Source organism: Dermochelys coriacea, chromosome 16 (genome assembly GCF_009764565.3).
Source record: "Dermochelys coriacea isolate rDerCor1 chromosome 16, rDerCor1.pri.v4, whole genome shotgun sequence".
Taxonomy (NCBI): domain Eukaryota; kingdom Metazoa; phylum Chordata; order Testudines; family Dermochelyidae; genus Dermochelys; species Dermochelys coriacea.
Window position 1 is genome coordinate 25944064 of NC_050083.1, and position 21113 is coordinate 25965176.

Below are 21113 nucleotides of genomic sequence, written 5' to 3' on the forward strand. Positions count from 1 at the left end.
GTGGTATCATCCACAGCCTTTATAAGTGTACACTCTATGCCATTATCCAAATCATTTTTGAAGATATAGATTAGAACCTGACCCCAGACAGAACCCTGCTGGACCCCACTTGATATGCCCTTGCATTCTGACTGTGAACTATTGATATTACTACACTCTGAGTACTGTTTTCCAGCCAGTTGTGCACCCACCTTATACTAGATTCGTCTAGGCTATATTTCTCTAGTTTGTTTATGAGAGAGTCATTTGAGACCGTGTCAAAAGCCTTACTAAAGTCAAGATATGACATCTGCTGCTTCATCTTTATCAACAAGGCTTGTTACCTTTTCAAAGAAGGCTATTAGATTGGTTTGACATTTATTCTTGACAAATCCATATTGACTGTTACTTACCTTATTTTTTACTAGGTGCTTACAAATAGAATGTTTGATTATGTGCTAGATTATCTTTCTGTGCACTGAAGTTAATCTTTACAGTCACACCCTAAATTCATGCCTAAAATATTATCAGAGTTCCATCTTAACCAATCCATTTATCTACCAGTGTGTTTTCCCGTACCACTTAGCTCTCTGCAAGAGACCAGTTTTCATACCTTGCATGTTAGAAGGGCATTGGAGCAAACAAATTAGAAAGTCATCTAAGCTGTTCATCTGATTTGCAAATACATGAAAGGGATCCACAATCTCTGCTCAGACTATCGAGATGGCTATCTGGTTTTATATTCATTTCTTACGATGCTACAGGCATTCATCTCACCCAAATGGTGATAGCACATTCAACCAGATCACAAGCAACCTCCACAACGTTACTTAAGAATGTGCCAGTATCTGAGATATGAAGCCCATGTAGTGGCCTGACAGTATATATGTTTTCTGAACATTACACTATGATCCATGCAGCAAGATCTGATGTGGCATTTGATACTGCAGCACTGGTCTTTAGTTCTAGAGTGAATTCTGAAGATCCCTCCTCACTCTGGGGATGCTGCCTGGTAGTCACCTGAAGTGGAGCACCCTTAGGGACATTACTCAGAGAAGAACAAACAGTTACACACCTTGTGTAATAATTGTAGTTCTTGAAGATGTGTCCCCCTATGGGTGCACCACTACCAGCCCTGCTTCGGACTGTTCTCTAAGGGACATTTGGGTGGAGAAGGCACTGAGGGCTGTTCAACCACACACTCCCATGTAGACTTGGTGTCCAGCACAAGAAGGAAAAGGGCATGTGAGCTTTCCAAACGGACACTGCTAATGCAAAATCGCGGCTCAAGGATTTGAGAGGCTCCTGTGTACCTGAAGTGGAGAACCCATAAAGATGCACATCTTGAAGAAGTGCAGTTATTGCACAAGATGAGTAATCTCCTTTTGGTGCTCATCAGAGGCCTACCTAGTGGAAGGCTCCAGGGCCTGTTGTGGGAGAGAGGGAGATGTGTTCCTTTTGGTGCCTTTTTCTCACTTCGGAACTCTCAGGTTGAAATCTTGTCCTGATGCTTTTTGCCATTAAGTTTCGAATAAGAATCCAAAATGTTTGTTGTGAATTTGAACCAAATTGTCTGAGGTTTGCTCGTTAATACATGAACCTCACTTTTCTCTTTGTAAATTGAGAGCACATACTAAAATCGCCTAATTCTCCTAGTAAAATCAGCAGCTGAATCTCATCTATAGCATGAATGACAACTAAGCCTTTATTTGGTAAAATCCTTAACATTCTCATACAATCTAACAAAATAATATTCCTAGACAGTTTCTCCCTTGGGGAGTTATGGTCTCCTTTTGGTTTCATTCATAAAATCAAAAGAACTGGAGGAATCTGAAGAAGAATTGCTTTTATTTTTGCAGTTGTAGAGATTTATCTTGGCTATTTTTTTTTATACTCTACAGATCATCTCATAACTTTACCCCACGTGCAAAAGTACTTAAAGTCTGTCCGCTACATTGAGGAACTTCAAAAGTTTGTGGAAGATGACAACTATAAGTAAGTACCATACTTTCCTCTATCCCTACATGTTTTAATGGAAAGATGGCCTGGCTATTAGCTTGAGTAGGAATTATACAAAAAAATCTCTGACAGAAATGTAAGAAGAGTTTAACATTTTTAAACTGAGCTGATATTGTTAGGACATCTGAGTGAAACCCTAGCTGGCTGTAGTCCTTATGACTCTTAACATCAGTTCCAAAATTGTATTTCTTTAGCTTTTGCAAAGGCAAAAATCAAGTGTCTGTCATATTACAGTATAGCCTTGTACTGGGAATGGCACTCAGGAGCCCTAAAACTGGATGTTCCCTTGCAAACTCTGTTGGCTCAGGATGCAAGCTGGCCCCAAGCAAACAATATGCATTTTAATACAGCTAAATGTAAATGTATAACTAGGAACAAAGAATACAGGCCACATTTACAGGATGAGGACTCTTTCCTGGGAAGCAGTGAGTCTGAAAAAGATGTGGGGGCAGTGGCAAATAATCAGCTGAACATGAACTTCCAGTGTGACGCTGTGGTCAAAAGGGCTCATATGATGCTTCGATGCATGAATTGGGGAATTTTGAGTTGAGTAAAGAGCTTATTTTACCTCAGTATTTGGCACTACTGCAACTATTGTTGGAATACAGTGTCCAGTTCTGGTGTCCACAATTCAAGAAGGATGTTGATAAATTAGAGAGAGTTCAGAGAAGACCCATGAGAATGATTAAAGGATTAGAAAACATGACCTGTAGTGATGGACTCAAAGAGTTCCATCTATTTAGTTAACAAAGAGAAAGCTAAGGGGTGACTTGATAAGTCTATAAATACCTACATGGGACACAAATATTTAATAATGTGCTCTTCAGTCTGGCAGAGAAAGGTCTAACATGGTCCAATGGCTGGTAGTTGAATCTAAACAAATTCAGAATGGAAATAAGTCATAATTTTTTAACAGTGAGTTATTAGCCATTGGAACAATTTACCAAGTGTTGTGGTGGATTCTCCATCACTGACAATTTTTAGATCAAGATTAAATGTTTTTCTAAAAGTTCTGCTCTAGGAATTATTTTGGGGAAATTTTATGACCTGTGTTGTATAGGAGGTCAAACTAGATGATCAGAACGGTCCCTTTCATGAGTTACTTAATGCTATCTGAAATGGTGTACACAATACCTTTTAAATACAACTGAATAGTTATACCAGGCTAATTCACAACAAACAAGGCTGGCTTTGTCAGGCTACTACTTTCATATGTCAGGTGTGTGAAAAGCAACACTCACTCAAAAAGCTGAGGTCAAGAGCAAACCAACATGCCAGAGTGAAAGAGGCTGCATATACACATTCATTTTCCAGAGTGGGGAACTGAGGGTCCCTATTTCACTTCTGCAATCCTCAGGATCATGTATGTGCCAGTCCAAAGAATGGCCTAACCTGCATCAAACCAAACTGTCCTGCAGTTATTTCTCAGATACAGCAGAGCATACTTCAGTTGTTTATAGTATTAAAGACTGGTACTAAGCTATCATGCATATGTCTGTTGCTGCTAGTGTAGACATTGTTAACAGAAAGATCCATCTCTTAAAAATAGGCAAGACAGATTTGAAGACAGTGAGCATGAAACAAAATGGTGACCTTTCCTGTTGGCTTCCAAATACCCCATGTCTGGAGATACCTCAAGTTTCTAAAGCTGTTCTACTGCACTCTATTTCAGACCAGTGCGCATATACTACATTTCTTCAGCCAAACAGTAATTGAGACAAACCATTTATGATAAAGTATGGAATAATTAATTTTGCAATGTGGAGCCATATAAAAGTTTAATGTGTTTGGAGTTTTACTCTGCTTCAGATGAGAGAATCATTCTAAAGGAAATAACATACAAAGCAGACATTGTTCTGGGACTGATACCAGAACTGCATGAATATGTCCGGACAAACTTCAAATGGAGAGAATATCCTCCATAATCTGTCCCATTGCCTAGGATAACCTCCAACTAGAGCAGCCAAATCAACATTGGCCTATTCACTGCAGAAGATCAGCCTTGTTTATGATTTTGACAAGTTTGTGTTTTTGGTTCAGATTAAAAGCAGATCTAGGAACAATGATATTTTATGTCATAATTCTGCTTAGTGTTTTGCACTGTCTTCCAAATGAAAAAACGCACATCTACATAATTTTTTTCAAATACAACATATATTATTTTAAAAAAAGGAGAATTTCTACCATTATATTCATGGTGGGATTTGTGTGTTCATTTCCCTCTCTTCACATCATATGTACAACACAAATAGAGGGATAGACTTGCACACTATGCACACAGATACACACTGAAAACTTGCACATTATATGTTGTTGTACAAATTAAGGACAGTGTGAGCTCTATGCTAAAAGTAGTCTGACTTTCATATGTTTGCCCCTGAATGTTAAAATTTAGTGAGCAAGAGATTGTATTTACTTATTTCCAACATGATAAGCATGTTTTATTAAATGAAGGCAGGGAGAGCACAAGCTTATAATCTATATTGCAATAGGGAAAATTGTAGTTAGTGTATGCTTTACAGCTCCTGGACTGGCTGCCAGCAAATGAACACATCGCTTAATTTAATTTTTGGACAGGCTCTCCTGTTCATGATACAACGTTGAGATTATATAGACAGTAGTTTTTCATTAGTTCTAGTATCTTTGCGAAAGTGAACAAAACAAATGGTCTTTATTTATATTTATTGCCATGACATAATACTTGGATGTACTACAAATTATGAGTAATTTATATTTAATTTTTTGAAGCCACTTTTAATCCCAACAGAGGTTTTGCTAACAACAGTGAGAAGTATTTACGTATATTGTTAGAGGTAATTCAATTCTCATCCTTTGATCTGGATGCCTGGGAAAATGCATTTTCTGAGCAAATTTACTAATTTTCTTTATACGCATGAGTTATGTCTAGTGAGAGTTCAGCTGAAGCCAAAGGAAAAATTCAAAGTGAAAGGAAATCAGGGCAGAACTTGATACCTAATATGGTAAAGGCCACTGCAGCTTCTTTGAGAGCTTGCAATGTCCATTACACTGTAAGTGTGTGTGCATCTTGTGCACCGGTACCAGAGAGTTTTCCCTAGTGATACCCATATAGGCATGGCCTTGCACAACCCCAAGCTCCTTGTGCTACAAAGTGAGGGTATAAAGGGCAGAATAGCCCTCCCCCTATTTCAGTTCCTTCTTAGCGTGCACTGTTGATGGTCGTAGCATTGGTGTTACCTGTGAACAAATAAACTGTTTGGTACTACCTAGTGGTACTCAGTTTTTAGTTATTTTCCTTCTTTTTCTTTCTTTATTTATTGTTTCTTTTGAAAAAAATTACTTTGATTATGCACCCCAGGAGGTCTCTGGACCCCATTTGATACTGGGGGGGCCTATGCCGAGGTTCCCAGGGTTTAAACCTGGTGTAGGCTGTAAAAAGCCTATGCCTGTTAGTGACCCTCATTCCCTCTGTCTCAAGTGTTTCAGTGAGAGCCCGGTTAGAGGCAGGTGCTCTGTTTGTCATGACACTGAGGGAAGAGTGCCTCCAGTGCCTCCTGATGGAAGTTGCACGTAGGCTGGCATTATTGCCCCCTCGGTCCTCCAAGGAATGCTCTTCAAAGACTCATTATCAGAGTCTTTGCCTAGACGGGCCTGCAGAAAGAGGCTGCAGGAGATCCCCAACACTGGTAACATTTTCTTTGAGGCCCAGGACTTCAGACCAGTCTCTGCCTCAGAAGCATAAGCAGAAGTTGGCTTCTGGCTCATCAAAGTCTTGGGTTAGGAACTCTTCCATGGAAGGGTGATCCACTACTGAAGATAGAGCACACCAGACAGCACCCCGCTTCCCAGTACCGGCTCCATTGGAGAAATGAGCTGTTCATTGAGATGCCCTCCCAGGGACCATTGAGACCGGCTATTTCTTCACTGGCTATGGAGCAGTCTTCCTAGTCAGCATCTAATGGCTGTACCTACTACACTAGAGGCTTATGCTGTGGCCAGTAACTTACAATGCCTGCTGATACTGCCATCACCATTTCTTCAGGACGAAGACCCTTGACTGGCATTGTCACAGCTATCTAGATCATCAGCACCTGGATATTCTTCTGTGAGGCCATCAGTTTCAGGCTCAGTACTCTCCTCTTCCACCTTCTTGGGGCCAGTTCCAGATCTCCCACACTGTATGTTGCCAGATGCTAGAAAGTCATCCATGTTTCCCCCAGTGCCTCATTTCCAGCATAGGTCTCAATCCTGGTCAACAAGTACCCCTCCCTGTACTGTGCCACTTGGGTCTCTAGGTACTCTGATTCATCATGTACACAAGGATAAGTGAAGACTCCATAATCCCTGACGTTCATTGACCATTGGCTTTTTACCTGGATAGAACAATGCCCTTTTGGATTTCTTCCAAGTTTTGCAGAATGTATGAGAAGTCATCCTCCCTCAACTCAGACTCTCCCAGTGGATCACTAGCTGCTTTACAATGTGTTGAGCTGCCAAAAGAGTAACGCCTCCTGACCAATCTCACAGCACATTCAACCAGAGAACATTCAACCTCACCAGTGTTTGTGGCACTGTGGCGGGGTGTGCATACCCTGCACTAAGAAAGGAAGGGTTAACCTCATACTGTGGGCGGCAGACGTCTCACCGCTCAGGCTGTGCTGGGCATGCTCCAACTGCTGCCTCAGTACATAAGGGAGTAGGGCAGCTCATTCTCAGCTGACCACCAAGGAGGGAGGACGCTTGGTGGAGGCTTCTGCCCGGGAGCCACTTCAACACTTGACTGCGGGAACCAGAGATCCCAAGGCCCAGTCCAGAGTCTTGTCGCCTATGGCTGGCCAACTGGAGTCAGAATCCCAGGGGCTTGGAGACCTCAACAACGTTCAGACCCTGGCTTCAGGAGACACAGTAGGAAGTGGCCCAGGGAGGCAGAGTGAGTGATCTCTTCCTCCCAAGGAAGGTCAGCATATCATGGTAGGATCTCCTCTGACTGGGTGGTGAACACATTTGCCACTGACAGGGCAGGTCCCTCTACCCTGGCCGTCCCTCTTCCCTCCAGGTGGCGGCTACTTACTTGTGCCATTAGGATACACAGTCCTGATCCCCAGGGAAGCCATACTGATTCTGGCCATTGGGCCGCACCGCCCTGACCCCAAGAACAGTTTTATTGACTTTGGCTATTAAGCTGGACAGCCCTGATCCCCAAAGGCAGCCATATTGACTTTGGCCATTAGGCCACACAGCCCTGATCCTCAGGGCAGCCATATTGACTCCAGCCATTGGGTTGTGCTGCTCCCAGCCTAGGGATAGTCAGGTGGACTGTAACTGCAGTAGTATCACAACCCCGACCTGCCCCAAAATGGGACAGGGTATGCATATCCCACGACAGGCACACATCCCAATTATGGATATTTGTAGAGCAGCAACGTGGTCCTTGATTCATATATTCACCAGTTATTGCATATTGTCTGCTGCATCAAGGGAAGATGCAAATGTAGGCAAGTTGATCCTATAGTCCTTCTTCTGATGAGACTCTGAGCCCCACCACCTGCGTTAATGGCATGGGAGTCACCTACAGCATAAAGGACATATGCAATCGCTTTAAAGAAGAAAAAAGTTACTTACCTTCTCGTAACTGATCTTTGAGATATGTTGCATATATCCATTATATGACCCATGCTCCATCCCCAGCACATCAGAGTCTATCATCTGAACTGAAATAGGGGCTGGGAGACTCTGAACTTTATACCCTTGCTTTGTGGCACTAGAAGCTTGAGGATGGAGCTGGCTTAAATGCCACCCTGGTTAGGACCAGCAGATGTCATGTGCAACATCACCAGGGCCACCCTGAGAATCATGGCAGTCTCCACAGAAGCAAGGAGATCTGTGGCAGAAGCAATGGTCAAGCCAAGGCCAAGCTTCCCATTTTACCCTTCAGAAGTGGATGCCTGTTTGCCAAAGGTTTCAGAGTAGCAGCCGTGTTAGTCTGTATTCGCAAAAAGAAAAGGAGTATTTGTGGCACCTTAGAGACTAACAAATTTATTAGAGCATAAGCTTTCGTGAGCTACAGCATCCGATGAAGTGAGCTGTAGCTCACGAAAGCTTATGCTCTAATAAATTTGTTAGTCTCTAAGATGCCACAAATACTCCTTTTCTGTTTGCCAAAGAAATCCAGAAGCTGGAGAAATTTCTCTCGCATAAGGAAGATGAAGGGCTTCCATAAAACAGGTTCACTGGAACACCAGTGACCTGCTTCCTGGGCTAGATTTGCCAAGCTTCAGGATGGAGTTTCTGAAGTCTGTTAAATCCAGTCAGTTAACTCTGCATAGGTTCTCTGTTCCCTGTGTCATCAAGATGCCTTGCTCTGCATCACAATTTGGCCATTCTTGTGTCTCATAATACTGGGGCACCTTTATCAATATCAGGTTCTTTCAAAGGAAAGAAATCCAAAGGAAGGATCAGATGTACACTTCTACATGAACAATTGTCTAGTGAGAGCTAAGACAGAGCACCAAGCAAAAGAAACAAATAGGCTCCTTCTTGGAAAATCATGGTTAGATCATCCATTGAGACCATGTGTCGACAACTGGTCTGTCTAGGAGTCCAATCAGAGTTAAAGTATTGCCAAGACAAATGCTCCACAAGAGAGGAGAAGTATTCAGCTGCTTCAAAGTGAGGGCAGTGAGACTCGCACTGCTCCACTTTTGAAGTATCTTACCATCAAGGCTGGGTATAGTCAGGCAACATGATCCTCATCACATATGTAAATTGTCAGATGCATGAAAAACAAAGATATGGCAAAGGATGTGCATGTACTTCCAATACCAGAAGGTTTTTTAAGTTCTGCATGTATCAGGGTTCTGAAAGAATACAGCAGACAGCCAAAGAAGGCAACAGATTTGTCCAGGGGTGTGAAAATTCAGTTCCAAGAGTTCAGTGCAATATGCTAAAAGTGGGGAACCCCATAGATAGACCTAACGGCCACCAAGTTCAAAAGGAAGACATAAGTTTATTCAGCAATATGAGGGAGCATGACTTATGGGAAATAGATGCTCTGTCACTCTGGAGTGGCCAAGTTGCCCTTGGAATCCAGAGCTGGTGAATCTGGTGTTGGAAGCTTAATTCTGGCTCCTAGTAACAGAAAATCTTCTGACATCTCATCTGAGACATATGACGTGTTTTCCGATGGCAGGCAAATGAATAAAAGGCATTTTTGGATAAGGACATCACAACCTTGATGTTTTCTTGGAAACAATCTCCCTCCATGTAATCTGCAATTGTTTGGAAAGGAAGATAAGGAATTTCCATACAAAATCAGACCCAAGGTTCATCTAATTCTGTATCCTGTCTCCAACAATGGACAGTACCAGGAAGATGTAAAAATCCTGTATCATGCAGATGTGGGATAATATGCTCCCCACATTAGCTCTCATCCTGCTGTCTAATAGTTAGAGATTGGCTTAAACCCTGAAGCATGAGTTTTAATATGCCTTCCAATATTTTCCCTACAATTACAATAGCTCTGGATAGTCTTTCTATCCACACAGATTTGAATCCTGCTTAGTCCTTTGCCTCTGTTTTCCTGTGGCAATGAGCTCTCTATTTACCTAGCTGGGTTAGGTCTTTCTTTTTCTGTTAACCTTCTTCCATGAAGAAAATTTACATTTTATTCCTATTCTTTGCTTTCTGCTCCTAGACAGTTTATCATCCATGACAATATTTTGCTTCTCACCCCATGATTCCCTGGCTTCTTGAGGCCTCTTGTGCAGGACTTTATCAAAGGTCTTTTATAAATCCAAATACCTTTTTTGTCAAAGAGACTTTGTCAAAGGTCTTTTACAAATCCAGATATCTCTTGTGTGACACAAGAGGTATTGACCTGCTGATACTTGTGATCCCTGTATTCTGGAATTGTTTTCAGTATGTCAAGATTTAGCGATAAGTACCATCTTATGGGAAAAACAAAGTCTTTTCTAGTTATAATTCTTTAAATTCATGCTTCAGAGGGCAGTATCCAGATTAGATCGATTTCAAAAGGGAGTGTCCAAGAAAGACAAAGAGGAGTTACCAGATCAGCAAAACTACCCAGAAGTGTTTTCCTCTGAATCTAAAACAGAACTTCTTATTCTTGTCAATGTGGCCTTGCTAGCTGTGATGGAAGTCCACAGAAAAATTGAAGAGACCAAGCACGGTAACTAAGAAATGGTCTAGTGTGCACCAGTGTAAAACAGATGTTTTTTCTTTTCCTAAGGATATCCCTAATTAAGGACACAGCAATATCCAGAGATTGAGAGCTAAGTCCCACAGACACTCAGGAGAAACTTTGAGCCTACTAGGAAACTCGAACTTCATCAGAGCCTAATAACCTCTTTAACATGGTGGCTCAGCTTCACCATTTCAAAACAGGACTTCTAGTAGCTGAACTGAACAGGCTTTTGAGTGTTTTTCTATGAAAGATAGGATACCCTGAGTGGATTCTTGGAATGTTTCCACCAGTTTTTCTTCTAAATCTGGCTAAAGTTCAAGGGATGCTACAAGAAAGATATCTGTCCATCTTCACCTTCACTTTCAAGATATTTGGGTTCTTATAGGAGGGTCTGAACAAAGATATCACAGAGTCAACATTAAAATGTCCAGAGGCTGTATTATCAAGTCCACTATCCTAAACAGGCAGGAAGAAATTTCTTCAAACTTGGATTTAAAGTGTTACCTCAGGAGGAGGAAGAAATGTTGCATGTCAAGATTTGTTGAGCTCTGCCATTGGACCTTGATTTGGTTCTTAACCCATGATTCTTCATCCCTTTGAGCTCCTTGGGAAGGTATGTTTGTGATTTCCTCTCTATCACAGTGCCATTCCTGGTACCCAGCACTTCTACCTTGTGGATAACAGAGCTTGAGGTTTTATCCACTGGGGATCAGTATAGTCCACAGTGATAAGGTTGTTCTTCAACTAGACCCAATTTTTATCCCCAAAACTAATTCAGCATTTCACAGTCTAAGATTTTCCCAAATCCACCTCAATTAAGAGAGAATATTTAGCATACATGAAAAGTTCATTGAGCCCTCAAGATCTTTGTCCATTGCAAAAAGTAATGCTGTATTTAGTCAGTATCATCCTGCATCCAAGAGAAAGAGAAAGCAACTAAATCTACTGTTTCAAGTGGACTGAGATGGTGCACCCCGGTGGCCTACAGATCAAACAGTGTCTGTCCAGCAACCAGCATTAAATACCACTGAGAGTGGTAGCAGTCTCCTGGTCCAAGAACTTACACACCATATGAGGAGATCTGTAAGGAGGCCACGTGGTCATCTATTCATGCTTTCTAATAATTGTACAGGTTAGACATTCAGGCACTGGTGAATGCTGCCTTTCATGCTCTGTGCAGTGGACTCCTGGTAAAATACAAGGAATTTACTACCCTGTGTATAGTTCTGAAGGCGTACTGCATCATAGATTCACAGAGTTTAAGGCCAGAAGGAACCATTAGATCATCTAATATGAACTCTTGTACCTCGCAGGCCATTAAATTTCACCTGGTTACTCCTTTATTGACCCCAATAATTCGTATGTGACTGAAGGTCATCTTCCAGAAAGGCATCCAGTCTTGATCTGAAGATACCAAAAGATAGAGAAACCACCACTTCTATTGGTAGTTAGTTTCAATGGTTAATCACCCTCATTAAAAATGTGTGCCTTATTTCTAACTTAAATTTGTCTGGCTTCAATTTCCAGCAATTGTTTCTTGTTATGCCATTCTTTGATAGATTAAAGAGGTCTTTGTTACCAGGTATTTTTCCCCTGATGGTACTTTTATGTTATAATCAATCTTTCAAGCTTTCCATCACCTTTTTGCTAAGATAAACAGATTCATCTGTTTGTCTTTCACTTTAAGGCATTTTCTTCAGATTATTTTTTTTGGCTTTTTTCTGCACCCTCTCCAGTTTTGCTATATTATTTTTAATAAGTGGACACCAGAACTGGACACAGTATTCTAGTATTGGTTCCACCAGTGTCACATACAGACGAAAACATTTCCCTACTCCTACTCCCCTGTTATACAGCCCAGCATTGCATTAGCCTTTTTTGTCACAGCATCACACTGGGAGCTCATGTTCAGTTGTACGTATATTACATCTGCACAGCAACCCCTCCAACCAAACTTGAAATCTCATCAAAGAATGAAATCAGGTTTGTTTGACCAACTCTGTTTTTCATAAAACCATGCACTGGCATTAATTATATTTATATCCTTTTAATTCTTAACTTAATTGCGTAGCAGATTTTCCAGTATTTTCCCAGGACTGATATCCGACTAATTGACCTGTGGTTACCCACGTCATTCCACTAGCCTTTTTTGAAAATTGGCAGAACATTAGCACTCTTCCAGTCTTCTGAAATTTCCCCAGTATTCCAAGATGCATTAAAAATTAACATGAGCAGCCCAGAGATCTCCTTAGCCAACTCTTTTAGCACTCTTGAGTGAAAGCTATTCATGCCTGCTGATTTAAAAATTCCAGTAGTTAATTGATCTGAATCCCTTGCAAATGAAAGATAATAGGAAAATTTAATGACTTACCAAAAATTGCCTTACTCTGAGTTACAAGGTCCACAGATATGACCTTACCTTGCTTGGAGTATATTGTTGCCAATGGGCTAAAACTGCCATTTAGTTCATTTAGAATTGGTCCATAAGGCTGTGCTGTGCAATAGGAATTCATAGATTCATAGATAGTAAGGTCAGAAGGGACCATTCTGACCTCCTGCACAGCACAGGCCACAGAATCTCACCCACCCACTCCTATGAAAAACTTCACCCATGTCTGAGCTATTGAAGTCCTTAAATCATGGTTCAAAGACTTCAAGGAGCAGAGAAGCCTCCCTCAAGTCAACCATGCCCCATGCTACAGAGGAAGGCGAAAAACCTCCAGGGCCTCTCCAATCTGCCCTGGAGGAAAATTCCTTCCCGACCCCAAATATGGCAATCAGCTAAACCCTGAGCATATGGGCAAGATTCACCAGCCAGATACCCAGGAAAGAATTTTCTATAGTAACTCAGATCCCATCCATCTAATATCCCATCTCAGGGGAGTAGTCTTATTTACCCTGAATATTTAAAGATCAATTACTTACCAAAATCCCATTATCCCATCATACCATTTCCTCCATAAACTTATTGAGTAGAATCTTAAAACCAGATAGATCTTTTGCCCCCACTGCTTCCCTTGGAAGGTTATTCCAAAACTTCACTCCTCTGATGGTTAGAAACCTTCGTCTGATTTCAAGTCTAAACTTCCTGGTGGCCAGTTTATAACCATTTGTTCTTGTGTCCACATTGGTGCTGAGCTGAAATAATTCCTCTCCCTCTCCTGTATTTATCCCTCTGATATATTTATAGAGAGCAATCATATCTCCCCTCAACCTTCTTTTAGTTAGGCTAAACAAGCCAAGCTCCTTAAGTCTCCTTTCATAAGACAAGTTTTCCATTCCTCAGATCATCCTAGTTGCCCTTCTCTGTACCTGCTCCAGTTTGAATTCATCCTTCTTAAACATGGGAGACCAGAACTGCACACAGTATTCTAGGTGAGGTCTCACCAGTGCCTTGTATAACTTTACTAAAACCTCCTTATCACATTGGCAGCTCATAGTCATCCTATGATCAACCAATACTCCAAGGTCCTTCTCCTCTTCCGTTACTTCTAATTGATGCGTCCCCAACTTATAACTAAAATTCTTGTTATTAATCCCTAAATGCATAACCTTACACTTCTCACTATTAAATTTCATCCTATTACTATTACTCCAGTGTAGATTCATAGTTTATTCGTACAGTGTTTATAAACTCATTAAAAAATTTAAGGTCACTGGGGATATTGTCCTTTCTTTGGAAGCTCTCTTAACTGGTAGATTCTTCAGTTTAGCTGGCCACACCCTTTCGTGCCAGTGACTGACAGGTACAGCTCTGCCTACATAGCTGGACACAGGCAGAAAGCTAATTGGCTAATGTATCTGTGGACCTTTTAAGTTAGAGAGAGGACATTTTTGATAAGTCAAAATATATTTTCCTATTCCATTAAGGGCTCACTAACGGTAATCCTATTTACTCCTTTTACCCTGGATCATCTCATAGTTTTGGCTGGAGAAAATGTGCTTGTTATGTTTTTTACAAGTATTTACCTTTTCTCCCTTAAAAATAATGTAAATTTGACTTAAACTACAATAACTTTTTTATAAAGTGCTCAGAAGAGGAATAGTTTTAAATATAAGTATTATACATTGTTGTTGTTTGGTTTGCATGTTGTCTGGGTTTTTCCTGTGCTAGTATCTGATATCTTTAGAAGCTATCCACTCATGCAAAACATAGCTCATATTCCATTAAGGAAGTTTTCAGTGGAAGTGTTCAGTTTTTCTATGTGTATCTTGACTTTCACTGAACAGCTGTGAAAGAAATCATCAGCTACTGCCTGAGTAAGCAATATAGTTTTTGAAATCTGCTAACCTTGGAACATCTGTTTCTTTCCATTTCTTGAGTCTCCTGACTCCCAGCTGAATTTTACTGTTTGCAGATTTTAAAATGCAGACAAGCTCTTTAGCCCCTAATTGACAGAACAGTATTGGAGGGAGTCATAACACTCCTGGAGTGTCCTATCTCCTTCCTGATTGCTTTACCAGTAGTGCAGGTTTATTTAAACTTTCCCACATCTACCACTGAGTACAGAGTGCTTTTCAGCTTTTTCAAGCTGCAAAACTGAGCACGCAATTGAATTTGGCATACTCAATACCTGAGTTACAAGTAAGAATCTTTTTATATCCTCCTACAGAAAAAAAAACCTTCGTTTTCAACCTACTATAGTGAACAGAAAGCTGGACATAATGCCACAGATCCCATAGACCCTTTCAATCCTTGCCTGCCTAAAAATTGATCAGAAATGGTTAGGTTTGTGCCTATTATCACAATATAGAAAGGGCTGCTTGCCCAGATTTGATATAGAATCATAGAATATCAGGGTTGGAAGGGACCTCAGGAGGTCATCTAGTCCAACCCCCTGCTCAAAGCAGGACCAATCCCTAACGAAATCATCCCAGCCAGGGCTTTGTCAAGCCTGACTTTAAAAACTTCCAAAGAAGATTCCACCACCTCTCTAGGTAACGTATTCCAGTGTTTCACCACCCTCGTAATGAAAATTTTTCCTAATATCCAACCTAAACCTCCCCCACTGCAACTTGAGACCATTACTCCTCATTCTGTCATCTGCCCACCACTGAGAACAGTCTAGATCCATCCTCTTTGGAACCCCCTTTCAGGTAGTTGAAAGCAGCTATCAAATCCCCCCTCATTCTTCTCTTCCGCAGACTAAACAATCCCAGTTCCCTCAGCCTCTCCTCATAAGTCATGTGTTCCAGTCCCCTAATCATGTTGTTTGCACTCCGCTGGATGTTTTCCAATTTTTCCACATCCTCCTTGTAGTGTGGGGCCCAAAACTGAACAAGTACTCCAGATGAAGCCTCACCAATGTCAAATAGAGGGGAACGATCACGTCCCTTGATCTGCTGGCAATGCCCCTACTTATACATCCCAAAATGCCATTGGTCTTCTTGGAAACAACAGCACACTGTTGACTCATATCCAGCTTCTGGTCCACTGTAACCCCTAGGTCCTTTTCTGCAGAACTGCTGCCTAGCCATTCAGTCTCTAGTCTGTAGCGGTGCATGGGATTCTTCCGTCCTAAGTGCAGGACTCTGCACTTGTCCTTGTTGAACCTCATCAGATTTCTTTTGGCCCAATCCTCTGATTTGTCTAGTTCCCTCTGTATCCTATCCCTACTCTCCAGTGTATCTACCTCTCCTCCCAATTTAGTGTCATCTGCAAACTTGCTGAGGGTGCAATCCACACCATCCTCCAGATCATTGATGAAGATATTGAACAAAACCGACCCGAGGACCGACCCTTGGGGCACTCCACTTGATACCGGCTGCCAGCTAGACATGGAGCCATTAATCACTACCCATTGAGCCCGAAAATCTAGCCAGCTTTCTATCCCCTTTATCGTCCATTCATCCAGCCGATACTTTTTTAAGTTACTGGCAAGAATACTGTGGGAATACTGTGTCAAAAGCTTTGCTAAAGTCAAGGAACAACATGTTCACTGCTTTCTCCTCATCCACAGAGCCAGTTATCTCATCATAGAAGGCAATTAGATTAGTCAGGCATGACTTGCCTTTGGTGAATCCATGCTGACTGTTCCTGATCACTTTCCTCTCCTCTAAGTGCTTCAGAATTGATTCCTTGAGGACCTGCTCCATGATTTTTCCAGGGACTGAGGTGAGGCTGGTGGTAATGGTTTTCTTCCACTGCTTGAGTGGGGAGGGGAAGGAGGAAGAAATAAATGCCTCCTCTCTCCCCTTGGGTCCATGTGCCAGTGGGATACAGAGGGGTAACCGACCTTCTCAATCTGTCAACAGCCTTTGACACGGTCACTCATGCTCATCTTCTCAATATGTTGTCCGCCCTTGACTTCTGTGATTCAGTCCTCTCTTAGTTATAGATTCATAGATACTAAGGTCAGAAGGGACCATTCTGATCATCTAGTCCGACTTCCTGCACAGCGCAGGCCACAGAATCTCACCCACCCACTCCTACAAAAAACCTCACCTATGTCTGAGCTACTGAAGTCCTTAAATCATGGCTTAAAGACTTCAAGGAGCAGAGAAGCCTCCTTCAAGTCACCCATGCCCCATGCTACAGAGGAAGGCGAAAAACCTCCAGGGCCTCTCCAATCTGCCCTGGAGGAAAATTCCCTCCCGACCCCAAATATGGTGATCAGCTAAACCCTGAGCATATGGGCAAGATTCACCAGCCAGATACCCAGGAAAGAATTTTCTATAGTAACTCAGATCCCATCCATCTAATATCCCATCTCAGGGGAGTAGTCTTATTTACCCTGAATATTTAAAGATCAATTACTTACCAAAATCCCATCATACCATCTCCTCCATAAACTTATCGAGTAGAATCTTAAAACCAGATAGATCTTTTGCCCCCACTGCTTCCCTTGGAAGGCTATTCCAAAACTTCACTCCTCTGATGGTTAGAAACCTTCGTCTAATTTCAAGTCTAAACTTCCTGGTGGCCAGTTTATACCCATTTGTTCTTGTGTCCACATTGGTGCTGAGCTGAAATAATTCCTCTCCCTCTCCTGTATTCATCCCTCTGATATATTTATAGAGAGCAATCATATCTCCCCTCAACCTTCTTTTAGTTAGGCTAAACAAGCCAGGCTCCTTAAGTCTCCTTTCATAAGACAAGTTTTCCATTCCTCGGATCATCCTAGTAGCCCTTCTCTGTACCTGCTCCAGTTTGAATTCATCCTTTTTAAATATGGGAGACCAGAACTGCACACAGTATTCTAGGTGAGGTCTCACCAGTGCCTTGTATAATGGTACTAAAACCTCCTTATCCCTACTGGAAATGCCTCTCCTGATGCATCCCAAAACCGCATTAGCTTTTTTCACAGCCATATCACATTGGCAGCTCATAGTCATCCTATGATCAATCAATACTCCAAGGTCCTTCTCCTCTTCCGTTACTTCTAATTGATGCGTCCCCAACTTATAACTAAAATTCTTGTTATTAATCCCTAAAGGAATAACCTTACACTTCTCACTATTAAATTTCATCCTATTACTATTACTCCAGTTTACAAGGTCATCCAGATCCTCCTGCATAATATCCCGATCCTTCTCTGAATTGGCAATACCTCCCAGCTTTGTATCATCTGCAAACTTTATTAGCACACTCCCACTTTTTGTGCCAAGGTCAGTAATAAAAAGATTAAACAAGATTGGTCCCAAAACCGATCCCTGAGGAACTCCACTGGTAACCTCCCTCCAACCTGACAGTTCTCCTTTCAGTAGGACCCATTGCAGTCTCCCCTTTAACCAATTCCTTATCCACCTTTTGATGTTCATATTGATCCCCATCTTCTCCAATTTAACTAATAATTCCCCATGTGGCACGGTATCAAATGCCTTACTGAAATCTAGGTAAATTAGATCCACTGCATTTCCTTTATCTAAAATATCTGTTACTTTTTCAAAAAAGGAGATTAGGTTGGTTTGGCACGATCTACCTTTTGTAAAACCATGTTGTATTTTGTCCCATTTACCATTGACTTCAATGTCCTTAACTACTTTCTCCTTCAAAATTTTTTCCAGGACCTTGCATACTACAGATGTCAAACTAACTGGCCTGTAGTTACCCGGATCACTTTTTTTTTCCTTTCTTAAAAATAGGAACTATATTAGCAATTCTCCAATCATTCGGTACTACTCCTGAGTTTACAGATTCATTAAAAATTCTTGCTAATGGGCTTGCAATTTCAGGTGCCAATTCCTTTAATATTCTTGGATGAAGATTATCTGGGCCCCCCGATTTAGTCCCATTAAGCTGTTTCAGTTTCACTTCTACCTCAGATATGGTAATATCTACCTCCATATCCTCATTCCCATTTGTCATGCTACCATTATCCCTAAGATCCTCCTTAGCCTTATTAAAGACTGAGGCAAAGTATTTGTTTAGATATTGGGCCATGCCTAGATTATCCTTGACCTCCACTCCATCCTCAGTGTTTAGTGGTCCCACTTCTTCTTCTTTCTTTTCTTCTTATTTATATGGCTATAGAACCTTTTACTATTGGTTTTAATTCCCTTTGCAAGGTCCAATTCTACTCGACTTTTAGCCTGTCTCACTTTATCCCTACATGTTCTGACCTCAATTAGGTAGCTTTCCTTGCTGATCCCTCCCATCTTCCACTCCCTGTATGCTTTCTGCTTCTTCTTAATCACCTCTCTAAGATGCTTGCTCATCCAGCTTGGTCTACAACTCCTTCCTATGAATTTTTTCCCCTTTCTTGGGATACAGGCTTCCGATAGCTTCTGCAGCTTTGATTTAAAGTAATCCCAGGCCTCCTCTACCTTTAGATCCATAAATTCTTCAGTCCAATCCACTTCCCTAACTAATTTCCTTAATTTTTGAAAGTCAGCCCTTTTGAAATCAAAAACTCTAGTTGCAGATTTATTTTTGTTAATCCGTCCATTTAGTTTGAACTGAATTAGCTCATGATCACTTGAGCCAAGATTGTCCCCTACAACCATTTCTTCTATGAGGTCCTCGCTACTCACCAAAATTAAATCTAAAATGGCATCCCCTCTAGTCGGTTCGGCAACTACTTGATGAAGGAATCCATCAGCTATCGCATCTAGGAAAATCTGAGCCCTATTATTATTACTAGCACTGGTCCTCCAGTCTATATCTGGGAAGTTAAAGTCTCCCATGATCATGCAGTTTCCATTAGTATTTACTTTATTAAAGACATTAAAAAGGGCTCTATCCATATCCAGATTAGATCCCGGAGGTCTATAGCACACCCCAAGCACTATCGTAGGAGAGGCTTTACTAGTTATCTTCCCCAATGTAATTTTTGCCCAAACGGACTCTGTCTTATCCATTGCATCGCTTCTTATTTCTTTACATTCTACCTCATCATTGATATACAATGATACTCCACCCCCTTTACCTTTGTTTCTGTCTTTCCTAAACAGCACATACCCTTCAATACCTGTAGTCCAGTCATGACTACTATTCCACCATGTTTCTGTTATCCCTATAATATCTGGTTTCACTTCCTGCACCAGTAGCTCTAGTTCCTCCATTTTGTTACCTAGCAGTTGGTGTACAAACATCTTAATTTTTGCGGTTTGGCCTCGCTCACATTTTGTACCCTATTAGGCACAGTCATTCTACAGCCAGTATAACCTATTAGACTAGTATCCACACCGCCCTCGCTCCTTATATACATTCTCCTATCCACGGCTGTATCCTTTCTTACTTCGTCTTCTCATGACAGTTCTCATGCTATCTCTCTAATCACTCCTTCAGCATGTCAGAGAATCCTGATCATCATCCCTCCAACTTTGGTGGGAGGTTTTACAGGCCTCTATCCCCTTGTCTTCTCCCTCTATATTATATCTCTGGATAATGTCATCCACTAACACAAATTCCACTACCATCTCTATGCTGAGGATTTCTCCAATTCATCCACCTTACTCCATACCATTCTACCTCTATCCATACTATAAAATCTGTGCCTGTCTCTCTGACATTTCCTTATGGATGTCTAGCCATCACCTCCGGCTCAATGTGGCTAAAACAGAATTCAGGCCTGTAACCCAGGTGTCATATTTGACTCAGTGCTCTCTATAGGTCCTCATGTCTAGGCTATTCCTAAATCTTAATAATTCTTTCTGCATAACATCTCCAGGGTATGGCCTTTCCTATCCATCCTCACAACTAAAACTCTTGTCCAGACTCTCATCATCTTGCTGCCACATCCTCTTATCTGGGACCTTGACATATCTCATTTTTCCCACTATTATCCATTTTGAATACTGCTACAAATACCATTTTCCCAGCCCATCATTTTGACCTTGTCACCCCCTCTTTGTCATCCCTCCATTGGCTCCCTTTTCTCTATCAGTTAAAAATAAGCTAATTGTCTTCACTTTCATGGTCCTTTATGGCCTATCCCCATATTACCTATAATTTCTCATTCTCTCCTGCCTCCACTCACCCAATGATGCCTGCCTCCATTATTCACTTGTTACATTTTCAAACAAACACCTTTGCGCTTTCTCCCATGCTCTCCTCATGCTTGGAATAGCTCTCTCTAAACGCCTGCAAAGCTACCTCATTGTCCTCCTTCAGATCTCTTCTTTGAACTGCCGTTCACCTGGATGTCTGCAAAAACTTGATAATGTTTAGCCCATTGGTGTTCTGAAGCCAATCTCTATCATGCTGACCAGTGCTGCATCGTTGTTTCTTTCTGCTCCCCTGTCAGTCTGTAGTCACCTGTTATCTCTTGTCATATATTTAGATCATAAGCTATTTGGGGCAGGGCCTGTCTTTTTGTCCTGTGTTTGTACAGTACCAAGCCCAATGAGGTCCTGGTACGTGACTGGGGCTCCTTGGTGCTACTGCAATACAAATTAATAACCAGTTGCTCTCCCTTTAGTGCCATGTGCCTGAGAGAGACAGAGGGGTAACCAGCCTCCTGCCCCCCACAGAGACAGAGGAATGAGTTGC

At 41.6% G+C, this 21113-nt stretch overlaps 1 protein-coding gene across 17 annotated transcripts in view; it reads left to right on the top strand.

Moving 5' to 3' along the window:
- Positions 1–21113, top strand: part of RALGPS1 (Ral GEF with PH domain and SH3 binding motif 1) — a 443114-nt gene that overhangs the window by 335260 nt on the left and 86741 nt on the right. For all 17 annotated transcript variants that reach the window (XM_043498706.1, XM_038375127.2, XM_038375136.2 and 14 more), the window contains one exon: positions 1881–1974. In XM_043498706.1, coding sequence (XP_043354641.1) covers positions 1881–1974 — 94 coding nt within the window. The remainder of the gene's footprint in view (positions 1–1880; positions 1975–21113) is intronic.